This window comes from Marmota monax, unplaced genomic scaffold, assembly GCF_021218885.2.
Source record: "Marmota monax isolate L192 unplaced genomic scaffold, Marmota_monax_Labrador192_F-V1.1 WCK01_AAM20220418_F8-fsc00036, whole genome shotgun sequence".
Classification (NCBI taxonomy): Eukaryota; Metazoa; Chordata; class Mammalia; order Rodentia; family Sciuridae; genus Marmota; species Marmota monax.
Window position 1 is genome coordinate 14,047,483 of NW_026694491.1, and position 26,966 is coordinate 14,074,448.

A 26,966-nucleotide genomic window follows, 5' to 3' on the forward strand; every position below is an offset into this window, starting at 1 on the left:
GAAATTTGTACATATTGGATATACTGGAATATCATTTTAACATGTGATCACTTTCATTGACATAAACTAATCTTATGTCAGTATATTTTTTAAGTCACTGTAATTTTATGTCACTGTAAAATTTAAATTACATTAATAGCACTATGATACAGCCATTATATTTTCACATAAGATAAAAGGAATTTAAAATTTAGATGAGCATTGATAGAAATGCCAAATTATCATACCAAAATATCAAAACACTAAATTAGTATTTTAGCTCCTGATCATATTGACTTTTATTCATATATTTTGTACACATTTTCCATGTGTATTTTGGGGATTATTGAGGATTAAAATATATGTTTGAATATAATATCTGATCTTTTAATCTTTCTGTGCATCAAGTATTAAATCCATACCTTCAAAGTAGCCATCTCTTTTGGACGGTGTCTGCTTTGGTGATTTTATAACAGAAACTTTATTTTCATTGTTTTTGAATAATGCTAGGCGCACACTGGGATCTAGACAAAAAGAACAAGAGAGAAGATCAGCTCTGGATCATTCTTTCTCTAAAAGGACCACATATTTTTTATGATGGTATTAAAATATTATCCCCTCTATAGGAGTCTATGATATTGATGATCTTATTTCCCAATTTATAATATGAAAAGGTAGCCAACCAATATTCTTGGTTGTCTGAATATACACACAGCCAATACTTAGTATAAAGGACAGTAACATTAATAATGTGAAAAAAGTTGCTTGTAAACTTCCCAGTCATGGCATCATATACTTTACTATTTACTAATTTACCTCCTTTTTAAAATCCCTAATATTTCTTCTAGAATAAAGCAAAATTTCTATAGATGTATAACTAGGCAATAAAGTTCTCATTATAGAAAAAAAAAACATGTGTTCAACTTTTCCCACTCTAAATTACAGAGCTAGGATATGGGAACATGAAAGCAGGCAGCTATTAGATTGAGGGCCAAAGAAAAAAAGATTATTTCATTAATTTTATACATACAATTTTGGTGTTGTTTTCCCAAATATATTGTATTTACCTACCAAAGACGTACAAATACTCTAAAGGTTTTAAAGTCTAAAATACCCTAAATGTATTATTTTACAAAACAAAAAGTGTGATTTAAATGTAGGGCATGTAACTTTTTATTTGTAATAAATACTATACATATTCTCTGGAATATGAAAAATGAGAATTCAGTACTTCTGTATTATGAGTTTTTGCTTAAGAACTCTAAGAAGACAGTGATGCAAGTACTAGGGAATGAAATCCAGGGTGGAAAGTTATGCATTTAGTAGGGTAGGAAAAACCACAATTTGGAGTAGCACACATTTTCATAGTATTCTGTATCATCTGGCTGGAAGAGAGTTTAAGAATATTTGATTAATATCTAGTATAATAGAACTCAATATGCTAAGTGGGAAAACAAGATATTAAATGTCATGAATATTAAACAGTATATTTTAATTAAATGATAAAGTAGCATATTTCTTAGAATGTGCATTTTTCTAAGCAGAATAAATAGCATTTGCAGAGTTATTCTCCAATATAAGCAACCTGATGATTTTCATTTTTTTTAGTAATAATTTATCCTTAGTAATTTTGATTAACACACTACACTAAGATTATACTTCTTTAACATTAGAAAAATTTCAATGTTTGGGTACTTCCCTAAGTGTAGGCAACCTAAAGTGTTTTAATAATTGGATATTTCTACATTAATTCATTTTGAATTATCAATATGAATAATAAAATTATGTATATTTCATTGAATAAGTTTTATGTGTCACCTAAATCATTTTAAAAAATATTGATATATCAAAAGAAGCATTACTCAATCAGGGAAGACAGATTTCTATGGGTTCACAAACTGTGTGGTACCTCACAACTTCTTTTGATAACTTATAACCATCTTTCTATTCTCCTGCTCTTCTTGCCTCTTGGCAATGACTGGCAATTCAACATTATTAGTTCAGATTCTAGTTTCAATGTTTACCAGTTGTATCACTCTAAAAACAATTGCTCTCATTTTATGACTTCTCTGTCCATCAGAAATAATACTGACTTTCAAGAACTACTGTGAGAATTTAATGTAATAATGTGTGTAAAGCATCAAATCTAATACCCACATAAGTGTGGACACTCAATAAATGACAGTTAGCAGATAGATATATATTACAACATAAACAACTATAATATTTCCAACCTATTGTACTCTTGGAAAAGACCATAAATCTTTCATAGTATAAGAAATAGATGAATCCATAATATCTCCCTTTTATGAAATATAGCACACAAAACAAAAGCTATGGATCTTTTATAAGTTCTTTGGTACTTCCTTGGGCAAGCAACAATCTATCTATGATTTTTTTTTTTTTTTGTATGGGGAATTGAACTCAGGGGCACTAAACCATTGAGCCACATTCCCAGCCCTACTTTGTATTTTATTTAGAGACTGGGTCTCACTGAGTTGCTTAGCATCTTGCTGTTGCTGAAGCTGGCTTTGAACTCCAGATCCTTCTGTCTCAGTGTCCCAATCTGATGAGATTATAGGCATGAGCCACTGTGCCCAATTTATGAGGTTATTTTTTAAATATGTAAAACAGGGATAACAATAGCACTTCCTTATACTATTATCAAGATCAAATAATTTAATACCTGTCAAATAACCAAAATAATCAGCTCAATTTATTCAATAGTTTTATTCCCCAAGTATAAATGTCCTTTCATTTCAAAACATTCTGCTTGCATCAGCAAAAATTGATTTAAAACTTAATTCAGATTGCAAAGGGATAATGATAAGAAGCAAGACACACTTTGGTAATTTAAGATAGAGGGAAAAAATCACTTGATTTTGATAGTTCCTGGAAATACCACCTTGGTTAAGACACTATTCTTACTCCCCCACAACCCTAAATACAGTCTAGTAGAAAGTCAGGGGATAAGGATGTGTAAAGTACAAATTGTGACACAGTTCTCATGACTGTAAAATTAGTTTTGCGCATTAATTCCACTCCTCTGTGATCATCAATACCAGGTCTGTTACTTTTTTATTTTTATTTTTTCAGAAAATTTTGAGTCTCCCAAATATGGCTTGCTTATGACAGGAAATAAAAATATTTTTAAAAAGCTCTATGTAAGTAAGCTGAGTTCCTACTAATGAACAAGGCTTTATACTTTGATGCTCTATATCACTTATCTCATTTAAGTAATATAATTTTAGTTAGACAATAGAAGTATACATAACAATATTTCTTTTTGAATCCTCTCACTTAAAATTATCATTTTGCAAACAAATTGCTTTCCTACAGTCCTTGAACTACTCAGTGCACATTAAAAAACGAAATTACCCTTTCTTAATTTCCACCTGGTTAATTCTTGGTTGAGATTAAATGTTAACCTTTTTCTTCATCTTATTCTTTCTTTTCTCTAGGAAATTTTGATATGCATCAATATGATAAATCTAGAAAAACCATATTATTTGTGCATCCTATGTTCTTAGCCCTTAAACATTTTACCAGCTGTTCTGCACCAAAAGCCATATACTCAGAACATTCTAAGAAACACTTCACATCAAAACCAGTCACCACGCCCCTTCCCCAGCTAGCGAATCTCAGACTTGCTACCAATTATGCTTGCTACCCTAAGGTTATTGACCCTGCATGTTTTCAATAAACCTGTAACTCGCCTTACATTTGATATTCTTCACTGCAGCACTGAATTCTAAACTATCCTCAGTTTCTGCTAAATTCCAATGCAGATCACCAAATTTTGTAAATACTAACCAGGCAACAGTAAAGCATAAACAAACAACCCACAAAAACAATACTGGTCATTATTGGTTGAAGCTGATATCACTCATGAGGGGAAAAGCAATTATTTATTTACTGAGAAAAACAACTGTAACCCAATCATAAACTGGGTAGATCATGATAGCTCTTCACAATTTTAGATTTCATCCCATACCTTCTAATCAATTCCTCTTCCTTGTCCTACACTCTGCCTCCTTCTCTTTAAAGCAGATGGCTTCACTTAAAGCAACAGAAGTCATCAATAATGAATCTCCCCCAACAGCTGTCCACACTACATTTCCTCAGTTCCTTACATCTTTATTAAACATCTTCCTTCAGTTTCTTCCTCTATCTGCAACTGATTCCATTACACCTCACTTTTTTAAAAATTTAAGTCACCTTATGCCTTTTGTCCTATTTTCACTCTCATCTTCAAATATTATTGACTTCTATTCCTTGACTAATAAAAATGTAAAGATATGAACAAGAAATATTGTTAAGTGCTTGCTACTAAATTGCTCTCAGTTTTTCATGGCAGAAATTTGAATTAAAGTTTCCATACTCATGTTTACACCCCATGTCCTTGAGGACCACTGCCTTTGTTTAATTGTAGGATATCATTTATTGCACTAATTAGTAGTTCCTATTCTCTAACACCTCTCCCACCACTCTACCAACCCCCATAGATCTGGCTATGCTCCCGGCACCGGCAGTTTTATGGACAATGTTGCCCTCTGGTGGCTTGAAGTTACAAATTGATAAATTGTTAACATAAAACACACACACACACACACACATACACAAACACACACCATCTCCATGTATATTTAAAAATTACTAGTATATTTAAAGTATTTCACAGGAGTTAACTATTTAGCAGGATTTCAATATTTAAAACATTGATTTAGATCATAAGTAAGTAAAGTTTTAAAATTATGGCTGTTATTTGGATAGATTCCAGTAAATTAATGGCATAGCACACATTGACTGATTTATAAAACTGAGAAAGGTAATAGAAAAATATCTATTCTCTAGGAAGAAAACCTAAGGTAGAGACTTAAATAATTTATTCAAAACTAAAAGAAGTGACATGAGTACTATATGATTAACATAACAGAAGATAAATAAGATGTGATCCTTAGAAAGGATTGCCTTGATTTTTTTTCGTTCCCTTTAATCCTCCCTTAATATTTTTAATTTGTGTATCTGCTGTGAAGGAGAAACAGAGGAATATAGGATAATATAAAGCTCATATGTAGAATAATAATATGGGATAATACATAGGTTATATGTAGGCATTCGAATTTCTAAGAAATGTTGCTTTTGTTTTCTTAATCTAATATTATTTTAATGAAACAAAAGAAGAAATGTGCAAAATTCAAAATCTCACATAATAACATAGATGTAGTTTAAATCTTGTAAAAAGAGTAATAATTCCCATAAAAATGATACAATTGCCACTCAGAATTTTTAATCTAACAGAGCATGCTTTGTGAGCACTGAGAAAATGTTAAGATGTAGTTACTAAACTGGATGGTTGGCTGTGCTTTTTTATTTGTTACCCTACCATGCCCCCTTGTGACTGATAAAAAGCAGCTTTATTTTTTGACCTAATTATATTGAATTGTGGCCATTAAAGCAATAATATTTATGTGTGAGCATATATTGCTTATTGAATCCTTTGCTAATACATATTTCTCATGGTGATTTAAGAAAAAGGACCCAACCAAAACAAAATAGCCCCTCAATTACAAGAATCAGTAAGAAAGAAATATTTTTCAAGACAGAATCATATGGCAAATCTGATAAGGTAAACTTTTCCTTAGCTTTGAATGCAGAAGCTACTGAAAAAAAAAAAAAAAACTAAAAATATCTTTTAAGAATAGTTCTAGAAAAATTTCTGGAACATAAATAGGTGAAAATTATTTGTTGAAAATTGGTTGAATCAGTTCTTAAACCTTTTTCACAGCTGATCTTGCCCCAGGAGTTTCAGAAAAAAATTTAATTCTCAAAACAGTTGTTTTTCTCATAGTCTTGAAGATGGATAGAAATAGACATCAGAGCAATAAAAGAATTTATCAAACCACACTGATTTATTTTACTGGGTACCACATCCCCAGAACTGAAAAGAGTGTCTGACTGTTGCCTGGGTTTTGGTTACTGTTTCACCAGGTAACCACCACAGAGTTTTCTGCTCACAGAGACTTCATAAACTTAGTAGGAGTTTACTAGATGAGAATGCAGGTCACAGACAATTTGGAAATCACAATATTTATTTATATTTTCTTTAAAAATGCTTAAAATCCCAACATTTAAAACCCAACAAAATTTTAATACACACAAAATTATAATTATCTCAAAAAGGTAACATAAAATTATCATTAATGTAAAACCAACAAAGGAAACTTGTACAATTCTGAAAATGAATCCTCTGTAACTTCTCAATAGCTGATTAGTGATGTGCCAACAAATCAGTTATTCCGTGGAAAACAACAGTATTTTGATTATTTTATTTCTATTTTTTTAAACATTAAAACACACACACATTATTCAGAATTCTACTGAATTAGTAATTTAAAATAATACATAGAAAAACAATAAAGATAAAGAGTTTTTGAGCGCTCACTTCTATGTTTACATATAAGAGAATTATAGGAGAACATAAATTTATTTTCTGATGAACAAAAACTCAGTTTTTTAAAAATGATACTTGTAACAAGCCTATTAGTGCATCAGTTCATAAAGTTACAAATAAATGCAGTTATCTGCTGTATGTAAATAATTTTAAATAGTGCTAAATAAAGAAATAAAATCATAACTTGCTATTTCTTGCTCTGACATCTGTAAGCTCTTCCACATATTAATTAACTATACTAAAATCATTAGTGTTATCTAAAGACATGATTTGAAGAGTAGCCTGGCAAGTAGGATAGAAGATGCCTTTGAACACTTCCCAAATTCTTCAAACACTACTGTCCCAAACACATAAATTGTGTTTCTTTTTCAATGTAGCAAGTTGAAAAATCTTCATAGCTTATTAAATCCTTGAAACTGACGAATTTATACTGTTTACTGAATAATCAAGCAATATAAGAACACACAAAGGAATATGAAGCTGATGCTCTTTAGAATCAACATTCCCCCAAACGAACCACTTTAGAAGCAAATTATAACATAATACTCAGTACACAACAGATAGAATAATAAATAGCAAAGTAGATAAGAAACAGGGTAAAAGTATTTTAAAAGTACAATAAATCCTTCAATGTAATAGCATAGTAATTTTCTCTAATTTTTTAAAATTTATTTTTGGTGTGATTATTTTAGACATTCATCTGTGCATTCATTTATTTCATATTAAAATAGTGTATAAAATGTATTTTTAAAGAATTTATCTTCAATATCACAAATAGTTACTATTCAAAGAATATTAATTACTTACCTAATTTTTTCTTTAATTTCTTCGATTTCATTTTCTGTGCCCTCTTCAGCATTTGTTGAGCAGTAGAAATATCCTTAAATCCCCTGTTAAAAAATAAATTTCATGAAGGCAAAAAATATCCAGGCCTTGTATATACACATAAAGATAAATACACACATCTGAATTACATCATCCTAAAATAAATTTGTATTCCCATTTAATCAGATGCTTAGTTTCTTGAAAATTAATAAAGACAGTCTCAAATCCTGAAAATTATCTGTCTTGGACATTTATTAATCTCTCAATTTCTTAAGTTTTAATGTAAAACAGACTACATACCATTCTTCTGAAATTTTTTCTTCTTTTTCAGATCTTAGTAAATTCTTTCTACTAGTCTTAGATTCAGATGTCCAGGATAAAGTTCCATTTTCTGATCTGGCAATAGAAATAAATGACTTTTAACTGAATCAACACAAATATCAGCACAGTCTAAAAGTACAAGCTGTTTATGTTGTCTCAAAGTTGGAAATAAAATCCATTTACAGAAAAACTTTATCTTGAAAAGTAATAAAAGTCTGCCATTAATTTTAAATGTTTACATTTCAATTACTTGAAGCATATTTCAATCCTATTGCTGAAAGTAATGCAGCACTGGGACTTTTATTCTAATTCTTATCTCCACCTATAAAGCAGTAAAGATCCACTTGTTTGCAATAATTAATTACATTATTTCGCCAACACGTAAGTTTTGTAGTTGCTTTAATGCACCTACCTCACATTTTTTCTTACACTGAAAACTCAAAAAAATGATATTTTTAATATTGATTGTTGTTCCATCTTTTAAACAAGTAAATTCACATCTATTTTTGTAATGCTGCTTAAGGAATATAATGTTTTGTCTTTTATAGGTTGATTTCCTAAGAGAATAATTTAGCTTACCTGCCATTTAAGTGTGTGTGTTCCGATGAAAAACAATTTTCTTTGTCATTACATAGCCATGCTTGAGCTGGATGACTTGGTAAATTAAGTGAGGCATCATCATATTTCAAAGTTCCAGAGATCTTATCAGACAAAAATGTAAATAAGTTTAAAGAAAATTGGAAAATTCTATCATTTATAAAGTATTGCTTTCTATTCATGTTACCAAGTAGTTTCATGAGGGAAAGTCACAAAAATATTAAAAACTTTTTAAAATGAAATTTCTGGAGAATTCATACATGACTTGTTATAATGATGTAGAACACGTATTTTGGTATAGTTCACATATGTAAAATGATTAATAGCAAAGATCTTTAACAAATCTCAGAAAACAAAAACTTCAAAGATTATCAAATAAATAACAGATATTGCAGTCCATTGACCTCTGACTGAGAATCTTCAGCTGCTGCCCTTTTAATGCATATTTTTGTATTTTTAAAGTGCTGTCAACTAGTGATTTTAATCTACTGCCAAATATGCAGCTGAAGCATATCATTATTATTATTTTTTTTGCTACTGTGAAATAAAGTGTTGAAAGAAATCCAAAATAAAGAAAAAAAATAGGAGTAAATGAAAGAAAAGCTACATGAAAAATTACATCTGGGGATGAGGAGGAAGTCAAAGGCTTCTAAAAGTAATTATGTTTTTCAAGTCAATAAATTGTATTATTAATCACTGCAGCACAGCATAACCTTAAGAAATGAACAAAGATCGAGAACTCAGACGTTTCCATGACATGTTACCTTTGGCCAGTGCAGCTGGTTTGAGAGAAGCAGTGTTTGTGAAGGGAAGCGGGTGGAATCTAAATCTAGCCATTCTTTCTCAATGGCAGCCTGCACAAATAGTAACATTAAAATATACAAAATTTAGTTTGCACAACTTTCACTAAGTTTCCTTTAAATTGTCTTATATACTACAAATGTTGCCAAAACATATCAGAATTTTTATTTACAGGGAATTTGCTCTTTGCTATTGTGAGAGGATATGCAACTATATAATGCAAACATACTAAGAAATGGGATAAGTCTTTTCATCTCCAGGTTTCCTATAAAGTGAAAACTTGATATTTAAGTACTCTTAAAATGAGGTACAGATTGTTCTGGGTATTTCACTGTTTAAAACTATGACTTTGAGCCAAATCTAGACCTACCCAAGTAAAATAATAGTTTAGCTCTTTGCAAATTAAAGTACCTTCTAGCAAACATGATTGAAAACATTACAATAAACATATATAATTAAAAATTATAATTTTTTAAACCAGAGTATATAAGCCAGCTTTTTCTTAGTTTGTTACAAATTTCACAAATTTTCTGATAGAAACCAGAATTTTAGTCAATGAATAAAACATCACAATGAATATGGTTCCTGTTATTATTAAGCTTTAATCCAACTGTTTGAATAAAAATATAAATTCAAATTTAATTCTTGAAACTCCTATTTTAAATCTCCCCTCTCTTCGGCTTGAAACATCTTTGTTCCATTCACATAATTTCCAAATTCTATCTATAATGAAATTGTGCTGATTATATTATCATTGTATATTTAAAATATAATTAACCAAATTTTATTTAATTGGATTATCTCACACAGCTTAGAAAAGACTTCTGTGGTTCTATAATATTTTTTGGATTGTTTTGGGGAAAAAAACCAAGAGCATCAGAGGAATACCGATTAATTTTTTAAAAGGCTGTAAACTGAACAAAAACAATTTTTACTTAAAACTAGAATGATTATATTCTGAGGAGATTTAAATACACTTTTCATTTATACAATTTCAGTACTTCTTGACTGCCATATGAAAGACTATAGGAAAGGCAGGACAAAGGCATACTGACAAAAGGTTGGCAGTGCCCTTGACAAATTTTCACTGTGGCTTTCAGTCTTAGGAAATCTTCTACTATTTGAAGAGTGTATAAACATGGCACATCTATTCAGTAGTTAAGTACTTTGCAAGATTTCTTCCAGATAAGGATTATTAGTATTCGTATTTACAGTTATCTATTATTTAAGAACACATATCTGGTTTATGAATTGCTATTTTCAGTTTGGTAAGAGTAATGAGTTCAAGAGATATACTGTATAACATGGTGACTAAAGTTAATAACAGTTCATTGCCTTCTTGAAAATCAGTAAGTAATGTTCAGCATTCTCACCAACAACAGTGATAAATATATGTATTAATCCATACAATAAGTTTGATTTAGCCTTTCCACAATGCATACATATTTCAAAACATCATTGTGTTACACAATAAATAATTTTTGTTAATTAAAAATTCAAATTTTAGTTTTCCCAAATAAAGAGCACAGAGCATGTGCAAGAGAGAGAAGTCATTTTCTCATCAGAACCATTAGTGTTCCTCCTTCTCATCTTCACAGAGAGAAAAGGTTTGAAAATGGCAGTCCAGAAACAATGACTATAGTTCAGAGGGGCAGCACAATAAAAGGAATCAAGAGACTGTGTCAGTTTTTAAATGAAAGAGTTGACATGAAGGGGACTTGCTTTGATATGTCTGGGGAATTTAAGAAAATAAACTATTGCAATTTACTTGCAATATATTTAAGCTGCTAATGTTAACTACGTGTTAAATCATGCCAGGAATTCAGTAAACTCCCACTGACTTATACAATCAAAATGCTTATGATGGATGATAAATAAATTTGATGACTGAACCATTTAAAAATTGCTATTTGATGCAAAATAGCAAATGGGATTTAGGACTTAGATTTTTAATTATTCTTGATGACAAATAGATGAAAATCTAGATCTCTTTGAGGGAAGATCAAGGGCTACTACACATCAGCTGATGAAAAATTGCTAAAATGAGGAGAGATATGAAGGAAACAATATTACAAAAGGCAATATGACAACTGACAAGTGTCTGTGGCAAAGGAATAGTGTTGTCAGGGATGGAGGCTGAGTTTTACGATTTTTTTATGGACATTTTTTTTTCTTAAACACCTGCCAACCCAACTCCTTTTTTAATGTCCTTTGGAAATTCAGCTGTTTTCTCTCTGCAGCAGAACAAGGTCTCTCATAGCACAGTGACCTCTTTGCCTTATTATATAGATATTGAAAGAGTACTCTTACTTGAAAAACTTATATAAATAAGTCTGGGGAAAAGTTTGCTTTTTAAAAATTGATAATTAAAAATACAGAAAACTTTGCAAAACACCTTTTCTTAGTTTGAATGTAAGATCACAAACTTTTATAGGATTTCAGGATAATTCTTTCCTCAAGAAATTTCTAGAAGCTCACAGAGGAGGTTAATACAAAATGCTAAAGATGCGTGTAATTTTACCATTATACAATCACAACCAAAATAACTACCAACCAGAATTTATTATACAACAAAATTTATTAACCAACCAAAATTATTATCAAGTATATTTAGCATTACCTAGTACATTGAGGAAAATAAAATTTCAAAGTGCCAGGAAGAATTGGCCAAGAGTTATAAATATAGCACTGTCTTTTAAAATGCATCTTAAAATGTCATGCTTACAACTGCACATTTATACTATTTTTGGCTATTTCTAAGAAAACTTTATGTTCAGATATCCTTTGACTTACAACTAAGGGTTTATAAAGCATTCTTATTACTATAGGACTATTGTCATATTTACTTACATATTGAAAGTGAATTTGAACTTGAATATATTTGTATCCGAATATTCACAGTTAGACATTTGATCCAACATACACATATTTGGCTTTTGTCCATAGAAGAAAACATTATCCTATAATTCAATTTTGATAGCATGGAAAATAAAGCTATCAGGAAGAGAAGGTGCAAATAACACAGATGTTGTAATGTGTGTGTGTGTGTGTGCGCAAAATTTTTCATTCTATTTATAAAATCCTTTAATTTGACTCATGAAATGAGGACAAGACTTACTCCAAGCCTCAAGTCAGTGAATGTTGAATGGTCATAGAGATTCTAAAAATAATAGTTTGACCTCTTTCTTACTACATGACTCACTTCTACCAGTATGGCTCAACAATTTCCCTTTCTGTCCAAGGTGATGCTTAAACTACACCAAAAAGAATTACTTTGAATTTTTTCTTCATATCTTTTATAGCATCTCACAATCATTGAGGTTCATAAAGCTGGCCCAATATGAACCCCAAGTTCTGCTTTCTAAACTACTTCTTCACTTCTCCTACTTTAAAAGAATAGGTGTTTATATCATTAAATATGACTGTTGTATGGCAAACATGTCTCTTTCCACTACACTTATATCACTTGTATTTACTCTTTTTCTTTCCCACTTCTGTTAACAATGACTATAGTTCAGAGGGGCACCACAATAAAAGGAATCAAGAGACTATTTTCCTCCAGTGTATCATAACATATAACACCCTATGAGGTTAATTTGAGACAGGGATAAAATATCAACTCCAGATCAGTGAATTGCCCAGCTTCTCACATTTTGCCTCCTTCTTAAAATTATTCCTGAACATACTAAATTTGACTTAAGACTGAGACAAAACCCAATTCTGATTATCGTGGTTTTCCGATTTTATGGTATGACATTAGCTTTTCTCATATTCTTTGGGTTTAAGGATTCATACATTATCAGTCATTTAAATTTAAATACAATTAAAAAAAAACTAGGAATGAAATTACCATATGACCCAGCTATCCCACTTCTCGATATTTATGCAAAAGAACTTAAATGAGCATATTACAGTGATACAGTCACATCAATATTTGAAGCAACACAACTCAAAATTGCCAAGTGTGGAACAAGCACAAATGGTCATCAAAAGATAAATGGAGAAATAAAATGTGGCATATATAAACAATGGAGTTTTATTCAGGCATAAAGAAGAATAAAATTATAGCAATTGCAAGTAAATGAATGAAACCAGAGAACATCGTGCTAAGTGAAATAAGCCAGACCCAGAAAATCAAGGATCAAATGTTTTCTCTCATATGTGGAAGCTAGAGCAAAATAAGGGGGAAAAGGAGTGGGTGGGGTGGCTGTGTAGAATTCCTTGAAAATAGAAGAGATATTAGTGGAGTAGAGGGGAGGGAGGAGGGATGGGGAATTTGAGGGACACTGAAATGAAATTGACCAAACTATCCTATGAACATATATAAATATACCACAGTGAATTTTACTTTCATAGAGATTATGTATATCTATAAAACACTAATTAAAAAATTAAAACTTAACAGAAGAAAGATTACTGGAGTAGTAGAAAAGGTACAGGGAGAGAGAGGAGGGGAGGGAACTAATTATCTTCCATGCTTGTATGTCACAATAAACCCCAATGTTATGTATAACTATAATGTACTAATAAAAAGTTATATATATATATATATATATATATATATAATTTTAAAGACAATTGCATTGGTTCTTTATATGTTGACTTTTAAATAGCATGAGTAAAAATGAAAATAAAAGCTCCTAAGTTAACAAATGAAAATATCAGCTAAAGTTTATTTCAAATTAAAAAGGTTAAAAAAAATGAAAGGGCCAATGTAGACCACTATATCGGACTACTAAAATAGGCTATTTTAGTGTTTCATATCTATTATATTCTAGAAAAAGTTGCAAAACTTTTTCCCAAAGCAAATAAGAGATCTCATCTTACTAAAATTGCTAAACTTATTTTTCAACGTGGGCTCAAGGCTCTGGATAATATCTTATCCATCATTATTTGAGAGGTTCATTATGAATATTATAGATAGAAGATACTTAATGGAAGGAGACAATTCTATGGGGGTCTCCTACATCTGCATGTCCTGTGACAGCTTTTTTCTAGACTATCTTTTCAAGGATGTTTGCATAGCTGACAGCCTGGGAAGACAGAAAAACATTTCTCTCCATCACTGTCCTACCAAGAACCATTGTATATGGAGCATGCAAATTCAATGGACAAGTTTTGGACTCGGCTCATGATGGAGGCAGGAGCTAAAGTTGATGAGCGGGTTCCTTTAGGTCAATTCATTGTTCTCTTGTTGCTGCTTCTAGATCTGAATGCATAGTAGAAACTAAGATATTAATAAGATTACTTTCACATCCCATGAGTGTCAGATAAGAATATACTAATAGGGAAAGAGTTGCAGATTGTGAAGTTCTCATGTGACAAAATTTGTGATTTGCTGCCAGTGGAATGACTAGTGGGTCAGGATTTAGTGTGAGCCTCTCCACCCTCTGATGTCCAAAGCTTTTACAATATAGATGATATCCTGCTGCTTGCCAAGTCAAAATGATATGTGAATTATATCTCAATTTTTAAAAAGTCAGTTTCAGCTTGATTGTGGTATTATCACACCTCTGCCAGGAGGTGTGGCTAGTAAACCTGGACAAAATTCTGGGTCTCTTTGTCCAAGTAGTTTCTTGAGACTTTGTGGAAAAATGAACATTGCCCAGTACTTCCTGTAGACAAAGAGAAACAACCACTTCTTCAGTTCTTCATATTAAAAAAAGAGGTCTAACACCCATCAATGCAGAACCTCTGGCAATAGAGGCAGACTTTACCTGGAGGTATTGCTTAGTGGTTTTGGATTTGTGACATTCCTGACATAGCCACTAGGGTTTACTTGTATAGGAAAGCACCTGTTAGTTTCCTGCTGGGCTGTTAGAAACTAAATAACTGGCTCTAGGAGATCTTGTGACTCTCTAGTTAGATATTACCAGATTTGGATTTAATGACATTAAAGGTAGAAGGTCTCCAAAAATACTCTCATCAAAAGAAAAGGGTATATCAAAATATGTTGCTACCTGGCTTCAGTGGCAGGTCAGCTTTACATGAAAAAATTGGCGGCTGTCCTTCTTAGGGAAACTTAATCTCCACTCCACAACTGGTTGAGAAGGGATCTCTATTAACATAGATTCCCTTAAATTCTAGCACCTGTTTTAGGATGGTTTATCTTAGGTAAACTCCAACTTACTCTTGGGCTGTTGCCAGTGTCATCACACTAGCAGATTAACCACATCCTGTTTGAGCCCTCAAATAACAAATCACAGTTGCTTATACAACTATCTGGGTTATTCATATGTATGATCACAGTAAGGGCCCATTTCCCATTGAGAATGACCAATATTATGTCATTGATTGGGTCTGCCTGACTCTTTTTCAGATACAGAAACTGTTAATGTGTGTCAGACTTGTGACTCTGGAAAAATTTATCATTTGTCCTGTAGTAGAGGAGGTCCCATCATAATCCACAGGTTATAAATCAGCTGACTATGGCCATACAAATGTGGTCCTTGAAAGTAGTCTGAATAATTTCTCAGGTTCTGAACTCTTTGAATATGATATTTATGTGCCTTTTTATCACAAAAGTTACTTGATAATGAGCTGACAGCTCAAGTATACCTCTTTCTTTTCTTATCTAATCCTTTTTGTTAAAGCAATTAGAGAATATGACTACCCACAGAAAATGGACATATATGCTTGCAGTCACTTCTTAAATAATGTATAGGAAGAAATGCATAGGAGTGATAAAGACCAATTTTTGACAACTCAGGATTTTCTCCTGGCCACTCCTGGAAATTATGAATATTTCTTTTCCCTAAAAGCAAGCACAGCTAAGCATGACTGATCAATCCTTAGGATACAGTCTACCTGAAAGGAGACAGGCTGTTCATATAATCCTGGTTAAGTTTTATAAAAATGCACTGGGGACTTGTTCCCAAACTTTCTAAATGAAAATTTTAGCCATAACTGGAAAACAGAAAAGCAGTGAATTTGTGACTACTGAAATTGTACACTGTAATTTTGTGGAGTTCGTTTCAGAATAATATGCTGTACCTTTGAAAGGAACACCTTAGACCCTGGAGGCATTCAAGGGAGGGGAAAATCAATCATCTTTTATTCATAGAACTGCCCCTATTGTTTCTCCACAAGGAAAATGCCCAAGTAGGATTCTCCTAAACTGCTCCAAGCACTTCAAATTTACCTTACTGCTAGATCTTCCATTTTATATGATTACATTACATTGTAAAAGTCCAAAACACTTAATTCAAACAGCATCTATTTTCTCACCAAAATAAGTGAAAAAAGGAAAATCCTAGTAAAGGCAGTCTTTTTTTTTAAATATTTTTATTTTTTAGTTTTCGGCGGACACAACATCTTTGTTTGTATGTGGTGCTGAGGATCGAACCCGGGCCGCACGCATGCCAGGCGAGCGCGCTACCGCTTGAGCCACATCCCCAGCCCTTGGCAGTCTTATATATAGAAAATTTAAAAATACAGGAGCATCCTGGTAATTTTCTATGATTTGAAAATAAAGTGATGGCAATGTCAAAGTAAGAAAAAGGAACATTATCTTCCTAATTAATACTTGGCTTTAGTCACAAGTACCCCTGACCTATTATCTCTTAATCATATACAAAATTATCCATTTAAAACAGAAATAACAACATTTTCTTCCCATATTAAAAACTTAATAATTTTCTATTGCATTTGACATAAAATCCAAAGTGCTTGCTTGATATCACATCATAGGTATTATATGAATTAACCCATAGCCATTTTTCTGTTTTTTACCTCTATTTATCCTTCTATACTAATTAGTTCTGCCTATTCTAAACTTTCTGTTCCTTTAATATATTGTGTACATATTTCAAGGTTTGAAGACTTGCCTTATATTTAGCACAAAATAGTATTATCCTATGGCTACTTCTTCAATTTATTTTCAATCCTTATTTAAATGCTGTACTTTATACAGAACTAATTTGATATTTCAATGAAATACTATGTTCTGTCCCTTAGTCTTATTTTTATAGGTATTTTCAATATCTTATAGTATACTGTAGATTAATGTGGGTGCTGTCACCTCGAGTAAAATGTATGCCTTGTGAGGTTATAAATATTATATATTTTGTTCACCATGGTAAAAATACTACCTAGAAAACTTAAGATACTCACTGATGATTAAAATATTATTCATTTATAAAGATAATAATACTGACAATGATGATAGTAGTTTGAATTAGAATTAAGATCCTCCTGATAATTCTATAAATATTCTAAAATTTATCATCTGAAAAAACAGAAGCTCAAGGCACTTAAGAGCAATCAAGGCAACCAGGAGAGAGCCAATACCTTAGAAAGTAGAGTTTGATGCTGATGTGAACCATATATTTCCCTCAGGAAAATGTTCCTTCAGTAAAGTTTGAAATTTATTAACAGGAAAGAAATGCCAAACATAAATTTGAGGACTGTTTGGAGAGTTTCACTGGAATAAAGTGAAAATGTTGAAGTGTACAAATACTAAAGCAGTGAATAGTGAAGGACCAAGATCCCAGAGTTGAGCGAACTAAAGAAATATGAGCTCAAAGTCATGTCTACAACTTCCCTTCATGTTTTCTAATTCCAAGTAGTAAATGTGCACACAAGATGCTGAAAAGCACAGCACAACAGCCACAACTGGATACTAAAGAACTAAGAAGACATTTTCAATCATTTGGTGGAGTAGAGAAAGGGATTGGAATTCAGGGATAAACAAGGTGAAAGAAACCTGATATATACCCCAGGTTTTCAGATGAAACACCCAACTGTTTTAAATTTAAGAGAAACAAGAAATAGAACAGCCATACCAAAACAAACAAACAACAACAACAACAAAAAAAAAACTTAAGAAATAGCCTCACAAGGATCTCTGCTCACACAACAACTGCTTTTCAGAATAAAATTAAATCTTCTTTAGAGAAAGAAAAAAACATCTTTACATAGATAAAGTCTGGTACATAACCAAAGATTAAATGCATAGAAAGAAGATGAACTGACTAAACATCCAAGAGATAAATAGCCAATAGAAACAAACCTATAAGTGATCCAGGCATTTCATTAATTGAGAAACTTTCAAAAATACCACACTTGAAATGTTCAAGAAAATATATATAAGATGATATAAAACTTCAAGTTGATTTAAATAAAAGGATCAAATAGAAATTGTAGAACTAAACAAAAGAAATGAAGACTTCAGGAGATATACTAAAAATGATTAGATAAAGCAGGAGAGATAGTCAGTGAACTCTAAGATAGGTCAATAGAAACAACAAAATTAAAACACAAAATGTTTCAGGACATTGAAAATAAAAAGTCACAGGCAACAGAAACAAAACTAGACATATGGGATTGCACAAAATGTTTGTATTTCTACACAGTAGAGCAGTAGAGGAAACAATTAATGAAACAAAGGATCAAACAACATAAGAGAAAATACTTAAAAACTATACATCTGATAAGGAGTTAGTATTTAAAATATATGAAAAACTAAAAAAAACTGATTTTTAAAAAATGGATCAAGTATGTGAATAGACATTTCTCAAAAGAAGACAAAGATCAACAGGTTTATGATAAAATGTTCAACATCACTATCTTCAGGGAAATCAAGTTAAAATTACAATGATACATCACCTCACAACTATTAGAATGACTATTATTAAGAAGACAAAGATAGCAAGAGTTGTTAAGTATGCAGATGAAAAGGAACTGTCTAATACTGTTGGTGGAGAGGTAAATTATTACCAGTCACTAAAGGAAACCCTATGGAGTCTCCTCAAAAATTTTAAATAGAACTACCAAGTTACCAAACAATCCCACTTCTGGGATCTACCTAAATGAAATCAATATGTTAAGATAACTGTACTCCCATGTTTATTGCAGCATTACTCATAATCATTAAGACATGAAATCAACCTAAATATCTGTCTGTGAATGGATAAGGTCACAAACATATACAAGTGGATATTATTCAGTCACAAATATAAAGAAATTATGCCATTTGCAACAAGATAAATGAACATGGAGAACATTATGCTCAGTGAAATAAGCCAGGCACAGAAAGACAAATACCATATGATCTTACTTATATATGGGGTATCTGAAAAAGCTAATATCATAATAGAGAGTATAATGGTGGTCCCAAAGACTGCAATGGTTTGGGGGAAGCAGAGGAGACACTTTTCAACCCCATGTGTAAGGCCAATACAACCTTTACACAAAAATGCAAAGATATAACTAAGCAAGAAATGAAATTTATAGTCTCAACATCTTGAATTCAAATGAAAAAATCATAAACAAAATATTAGCAAGTCAAATCTACTGGTATGTTAAAAAGAAAATGTATTATAGCCAAATTAGTTTATTCTAGGAAGACAAGGTTTAGTGTTAGAAATTAATCAGTTATATGTATAGAAAGTATTTGATATATATATATATATATATATATATATATATATATATATATATATATATATATATCCCAAAAAACATATATAGGATCATCATCACCATTAACAGCAGCAGCAGCAGCAGCAGCATTATCATCATCATCTTGCCTTTGAACATGCTAAGGAATAACCTCCTTAACCCATAGTTTCTATGAGACCTACAGGAACCTTCTCATTTATTGGGGAGTATTTAAACTTTCATCCTGAAACCAGGAAGTAGAAAAGAATGTTTGTAATGACCATCACTATGCAAATTGTACTTGAGGTAATAATCAGGACAAGGCAATAAGAAAAACAACTTATAAAAAATTTAAAAAAAAAGGAAAAAGAAAAAGAACTATCATTATCCATAGGTGACATGATTAGATACATGGAATATTTAATAGAATTGACAATCTATTAAACATAATAAGCAATTTCAGCAAAGTAGCTGCATACACAATCAATAAAATAAAAATAAAGATATAATGCATTTCTATATGCTAATCAAGCATGATATCAGCAAACACCAAATAGCTAGGAATAAATCTATAAAAATGTACAACACCACTATGAAAAAACCCTTCATAGTTTCTTGATATTGTGCATATTTCAAAAATCCCTCTATATTATTTTTTAATCAGTATGACAATTTCAGAAAGAATAGAAATTGGCTTCTCAATAATACAAGTCATTATGTATAATGGTTTCCATATTGAAGTTCATTGTAAACAAATTCTGTTCAGTGAAGAAAGCAGGCATAAATTAATTCATCTCTTCAAAATCAAGGTAAATTAAATTTAGTTCTGAAGAACATCAGAAAGAAATTTACAAAGGCAAATAAACTACAAGGATTTTTCATGAAAGGTGTAGGGTGATTTAAAAGCATTTTAATTATTTTCAAGATAGCTAGTTGTTGTTTTTTTACTGAATATAAATAAAAATAAATTTTCCCACAGAAAAATAATTGACTTTATAAGGGAATTTTCAGAAACAATTTAATTCCTTTGAGTATTTGAGATTTGAAGACAAAATAATGTGAAATAGTTGTAAATTTTAAAATTATTTTACCTACACATCAATTAAAAAATAGTTATCTTGGCATTTCTAGAGACATACTGATTAGCAGCATGCTCTGAAAGGTGATTTTGTATACTAAAAGAATAATGTTGACTTTTAAAAGGCTTCCTTTTGATTAAGATATGATTATGTATAGTTAAGAAAACAATTCAGATGTGAGCAATAGTGTTATATAAATAATAGCTTCATCTTAGTCTTTTTATTAATTCTTTTTTTAAACTATAGATGGACACAACACCTTTATTTATTTATTTATTTTTATGTGGTGCTGAGAATCAAACCCAGTATCTCATACATGCTAGGCAAGTGCTCTACCATTGAGTTAAACTGCAATCCCTTGTCTTAGACTTACTGATACAATATTAATGAATTCATAATTCAATATTACAGTGAAATTTGGAGACACTTGATAAATTATGTCTGACAAACAGAGAAAATACATAAAATAGATTTAACTTTTCTGACTGAATTTAAAAGAAAATATCGTATTACTGAATGTCAAAATTCTCATGATATGTGTGTTTGGGTGTGTGTGTGTGTGTGTGTGTGTGTGTGTGTGTATATATATATATATATATATATATATATATATATATATATATATATATAAAATTATATTTAACTCCTAGAGTTATTCACTGGATACTGGTTCCAAGACCCCAGTGGATACCTGAAACCGTGTATTGTACAAAACCCAATAGATGATATAGACAACATTGTCAGCATCACTCACTGGTTTTATAGTCCAATTCCAGGCGTAATGCTAATAAAGAATTACTTGAACAAAAGCACTATGATGCTGAAAAAGTGATCTGTTAACTGTGATATCTACTAAGAAGCTAGTGGGTAGGTAGTATATACAGTGTGGATACTGTGGAGAAGAAGATGATTCATGTCCTGAGACAAAGAGATGATTCATGTCCTGGAAGGATGAATGGCCATATGAAATTTTATCACACTACTCAGGACTGTGCACAGTTTCAAACTAATAAATTATTTATTTCTGGAATTTTCCATTTAATATTTTAGACCATGAATACAGGAAAGACTTACGTACTTTTTAAATGAAGTATTAAGTTAATGAAATACAACAAAAACAAAAACAAAACAAACCAGAATCTTTTCCAGTTCAAAGAAAACTTAAGAAAAATAACAACTAAATGTAACTTGTCTTCATTGATCTGAATAAAAATGGGACATTAGTGGGATTACTGGAAAATATGAATAAAGTAAACTGGATCACAGTAATGCAGCAATGTTAATTCCAAAATCGGTAACTTTACTGTAGTTACATAAGACATTAGCTTCTGGAGAATCTGGTTCAAATGGTACAAGGTAATATTGTAACCATTCTATGACCACCTCTAAACATTGTACAAGGTTATAGGGCAAATGAAGACAATGTTAGGAAAAGCATACTGACACAAGTGTTACTTTGGAAAAAGAAACTATAACATAACATTACTAGGATAAATACCTTAGAGACTGGTATACATCAAAATAGTGTACAGGTAATATTATAAGATAAATATTGTTTGTTGGAGTTGGTACTTACTTCATCAAATGTAAAATCCTCTAAATCTATTTCTTCATATTCTTCTTCAGATTCTTCATTTTTGATAGCCTCTAGAGCTGTTGTCAGTTTCTTTCGCAAAATAAAGCCCTTCCAAACTGCCTAAACAAAAATTTAAACTATGTTATACAAGGTTATAGATCAAACCCCAAACCAGATTCTCTGTGTTATCCCATTAGAAAGATAAAACATCTTAGAACTTAGTTTAATGGCTCAATAATCTGCTTTTTGAACTTTATGTGACACTTAAAACTGTAAGATAAATTAAACGACTGCATGTGTCTGAATCTCAGGAGATTTTCTTTGTGGTAAGCAGAAAAGAATCTTTAAAACTCCCTCAACTGCACATGTAGGTCAACCAATCAATTATCTGACAATTCCTCTAGGACTCATTCTAAACTAAGAAGAAAGAGATGCAAAGAAAACCAATTTTGCTGATTTTCAAATAATTGTGTATAAAATAAGCCAAAGCATATTTAGGAAAACTTCAACATATACAAACGCCCCATAACAATTAATTAATTTCATTTTAAAATAAAGTCATCACAATGAAACTAAAAATATTCAGATTACTTAATAATCTTGGAGCCGGGATGCTTTTCAAACTATACATCTAAGTATAATGAAGCTTTAGTATCTGTATATAAACATATATAGATATATACATATGTTTATATACTGCATATGAGTTTCAGAATATATTAAGTATAAAATCCAGGCAAGAAATAATTATGGTTTATTTTTCATACGACTGTTTATGAAAAAATGTATGTAAATATATTATAAACATACACATCAAATAAACATATTGAAGTATAATGCTGGCTTACATTTAAAATTAAAAGTATAAATTATAAAATTTATTTTTAATATGGTTACATACAAAAGCAGAAAACTAGGTAGAAGGCAATAGAAACTTGACTTCTCTAAATATTCTTGGATTTGGCTTCGGAACTATGTACATGCACACTCTGAATAAATAGCTGGTTTGTCCCATTTCTATGGTCTTTGTTTATTTCTACTTTATATGTATGTATAAACCCACTCCCCTACCTCTCCTCCCTCCACACTCCATGGAGGGGGTGGGGAGTGAAACAGAGAAAAAAAGAGCAATTGTGTTAGTAGGAACCAAGAGTTTATAAAGAAAAATTGCAAATGTAAAACTTAAATAAATATCATATAGTCCCAAATGTAATTTTAAAAAAACCTGTATGAAACATGGTAAGTTTTTTTCCTTAAAAAATTATTTTCAGTGGGGCTGGAATTGTAGCTCAGTGGTAGAGTGCTTGCCTCATATGTGTGAGGCTCTGGGTTTGATCCTTAGCACCACATAAAAATAAAATAAAGATATTGTGTCCACCTATAACTAAAAAATAAATATTAAAAATGTGTTTTCAAGCTCAGCACATTGAAAACAAATCTAAAAATAATAAGCATATCTACAGCAATTTATTCTGCTAAAATCCAGATTGGGGTCTCTATATTATTCCCACCAAGCAAACCAAGGATCTTTGAAGAAATTAATGATTGCAAGCCTGGGACAAAATGTCTATTAAGTGAACTTGAAACAATGTATTGTTTGTTATCAAATTATAAAGGAAGTAAAAATTTTAGACTACTGAATTGTATCAAAAAGGTTAACTTGAAGAAACACATTAGCCAAATAAGAAACAATTTGTGCATTAAAAAGAATAAATGCAATGGAAATATATACATTAATGTACAAGATTATAAGGCAAATGAAGACAATGTTAGGAAAGCATACTGACTCAAGTGTTACTTGGGAAGAAGAAACTAAAAATAAATAATTAATGAATTCATTATAATAATATGCATTATGGTAACCTCTGGAAGATGCTAGGAAACCTCACTGAACTAAAAATTGACAATTAAGGGAGAGTATCAAGCATTTAACCTGCCTTTCCAGGATGAACTGTGTAACCCAGAGTATCTAAAGAATTAATTAGAAAAAAATTTCCTGTATAGACATGTTTTAGCTAATAAACGAAGTAGCAAAAATGTACAGAATCATAATTTTACAGATCAATAATAAAATAGTTGGCATAGGCAACTAATATACTGAAAAGGAAGCCACCGGACATTAAGTACTTTGTTGTAACACATACCACCATCTACAGAGTATCTTTGCTGAAAATAAACAAATCTGAATCAGGTCGAATGTTAGATCTTGCTGTAGATTTACAAAAACAAATGAGCATGAGACATATTAAATGCACTGGGAACACATTGTGCGAAATTAGAGGAAGTACAAATCTATAAAGGACAAATGATCTGGCTTTTTCAGTGAATGAACCTTAAGGAAAAGAAGGGAATCGCTCTGTGTTAAACTATAAGAATCATGTAAACCAAAGGCAAAGTGTTGAATTTGCTTATATTTTGATTAAGAAAATATTGTAAACTAACATTTGTAAAATTGGATAGGAAGTCTGAATATTGATATGATATTTGGAGATACTGAAAACTAATCATCACATTTTAGCAATATATTACAGGTATATAGAGAGCAATAGGTCATACAGAAGGTAATAAAGAAATATTCATGACAGTGTGTTTTTTTGTCACAAAATCTAGTGATGAGGAAGGAGAGATATGTTAGGTTTTAAAAGAGTCAATATTGGCTGGTAGTTTAACAATCAATATAATTTCATAAAGTGTAAAACTAAGCTTTTTCTGATAGAACAGTTAGTAAAGTATACCAGAAAAATCTATGGAGGTGGGAATAAAACACAAATGCAATAAGAAAAATATATAGTATGCTTAAAAAATGCCATAGACTAAAACAAATTAGGATTAGGGAGTAGGGAGTATTGGGAAGGGGTGGTTATTTTAAATAAAGTATCCCAGGAACCCCTCATTGTATAGTTAACATTTGAATACAAGCATAGTGGATCTATGAGACACCAACCTAAGGTTCTAAACAGTGAGCAAGATTTCTGTAGATGCCCACAAGTGCCATCTTCCATTCACTTTCATTCTGTGACCAACTTGTCCGTCAAATGTGAATCTGTATACATTTCATTAAGGAACATTTCAAATACATAGAAGAGCCCTGAGTTCCTATGTACCTTCAGTGTCAGTTGAAGGTCTTTTACTACTCAGACAAATCAGAAGCTGTGCTAAATCTGTTATTGCTGTCATTAATTCTCAGGCATGTAATCCTGGGTAGGACATGCAGGCTGCTGATAAAGGCTGACATACAGTGTCTTACAACATCACACTGTATCTGGAGCTAGAGGACTGTCACAAGTGATGAATCCAATTCTCAATTATGCTCATCATGATTAGTCTCTGATACAGAGTAGCAGAGATTTTCTTTTTGCACCCTATGATAATACTTGACTTTCCCAGTGTTTCCATCCTTATCCTCAAAGACATGAGAAACCCAGGCTTCCAAGAATAGGTATAGTCATCTATCTTACTTTTAGGATGGGGATGGCACCATCAAAAAGATTAGCTCCTCCTAACTTAAGATCTCTACCTATCTAACATGTCTGATGTGAAAATTCAATTTTTCTCTCAACTTGAGAAATACCCTTCTCAAGCATTCTTTGTTTAGCTACTTCCAATTCCACTTTTTGTACATGGAAGAAATTTGTTTCAATCAAACCTCCCCATCAATCTCAACAGGCTGTTTTTCAGCTTCCTCTAAGAAAACCTTACATAGAAGCAAGGAATATGGCAGACACAGTTACTCCCTCAGAAAATTTTCTTTCTTTTCTTTTTTTTGTTCATGCACATGTTTCAGTCTTCAGATTCCATTCACAGACTGCAATTTATCTTCTGGGAAAAGTATGTGGTAGGTCTAGGAATCCAAGAGGGGCTTTATTCTCTAATATATTTATTGCCTAAACTATATTTCTCCTTTTCACTGATATATCTTTCTTTTTTCCTAACCTCTAGATTTGTGACTATGACTGTTATTACTACTAAGCCAGCTCAACTTCATCTGTAAAATCAAAATCATAAAAGTCATGAATGATTAGATCATCATTAGCCTCCTTTCTCTGATACAACGTAGTGAAGATTAAATTAAATTAGAAATTTCTTACATATACTGGTAAGACCATGACTGTCACACAATGGGCTCTCATCATTATTTCCCCAATATCTTTGCTCTATTACTTCTAGAAATTCTATTTACTTAGTTTTCCAAGTAAGGAAAGCATGTAATATTCAACATTGTTTAAAGTTAAAAAATTGAAATTGACTAATAATTTTTGCCACTAAAAAATAAATTGCAGTATAGATAATATTCCTGCTTTGTATCTTATTATGAACAATTTTTTAACTTTTTAAGAGAGTACAGGATTCTCCTAAACTGAAGAGAAGAAAATATAAATGTATTCAAGAACTTGAACAATGTTAAATGATAGAAATAGAAGATGGTGTATTTCTTTTTAGAGAGAGAGAATTTTTTTAATATTTATTTTTTAGTTTTCAGTGGACACAACATCTTTATTTTATTTTTATGTGGTGTTGAGGATCAAACCCAGCACCCCGTTCATGCCAGGCGAGCGTGCTACCGCTTCAGCCACATCCCCAGCCCCAAAGACGGTGTATTTTTGTGTAAGGAGAAACAAAATTGGAAGCACTGCTTAAAAAAGTGGCCCTAATTTCTTAACTCACTCATTTTGAAGACTATCCCCCTCTTTATGATTGCTTTCTCCCATAGAGTTGGGTCCTTATTGCACACCAGGATATGTCACATCCTCTAGATGACTAGTATATACAAGTTATCTTAGAAAGAAACATATTTTTTAAATACCTGTAATTTGGGGATTATTTATTATTATTATTTTAGATTCCCTCATCTGAATATTTTATGTTATCTTGGTTACTTGCTTCACTTTAGAATATCTTCTCCCTAACATAGAAATAAATGGACAGATGACTTCTTGAAAGTGAAGTGTCCTTC

At 31.3% G+C, this 26,966-nt stretch overlaps 1 protein-coding gene across 4 annotated transcripts in view; it reads right to left on the minus strand.

The window, feature by feature from the left end:
• Positions 1-26,966, minus strand: part of Lrriq1 (leucine rich repeats and IQ motif containing 1) — a 199,146-nt gene that overhangs the window by 72,927 nt on the left and 99,253 nt on the right. For all 4 annotated transcript variants that reach the window (XM_046419370.1, XM_058571322.1, XM_046419372.1 and 1 more), the window contains exons 18-23: positions 22,013-22,132; positions 8,941-9,030; positions 8,159-8,280; positions 7,559-7,654; positions 7,241-7,323; positions 402-503 (exon numbers count right to left, since the gene is read on the minus strand). In XM_046419370.1, the coding sequence (XP_046275326.1) occupies positions 402-503; positions 7,241-7,323; positions 7,559-7,654; positions 8,159-8,280; positions 8,941-9,030; positions 22,013-22,132 (613 nt within the window). The remainder of the gene's footprint in view (positions 1-401; positions 504-7,240; positions 7,324-7,558; positions 7,655-8,158; positions 8,281-8,940; positions 9,031-22,012; positions 22,133-26,966) is intronic.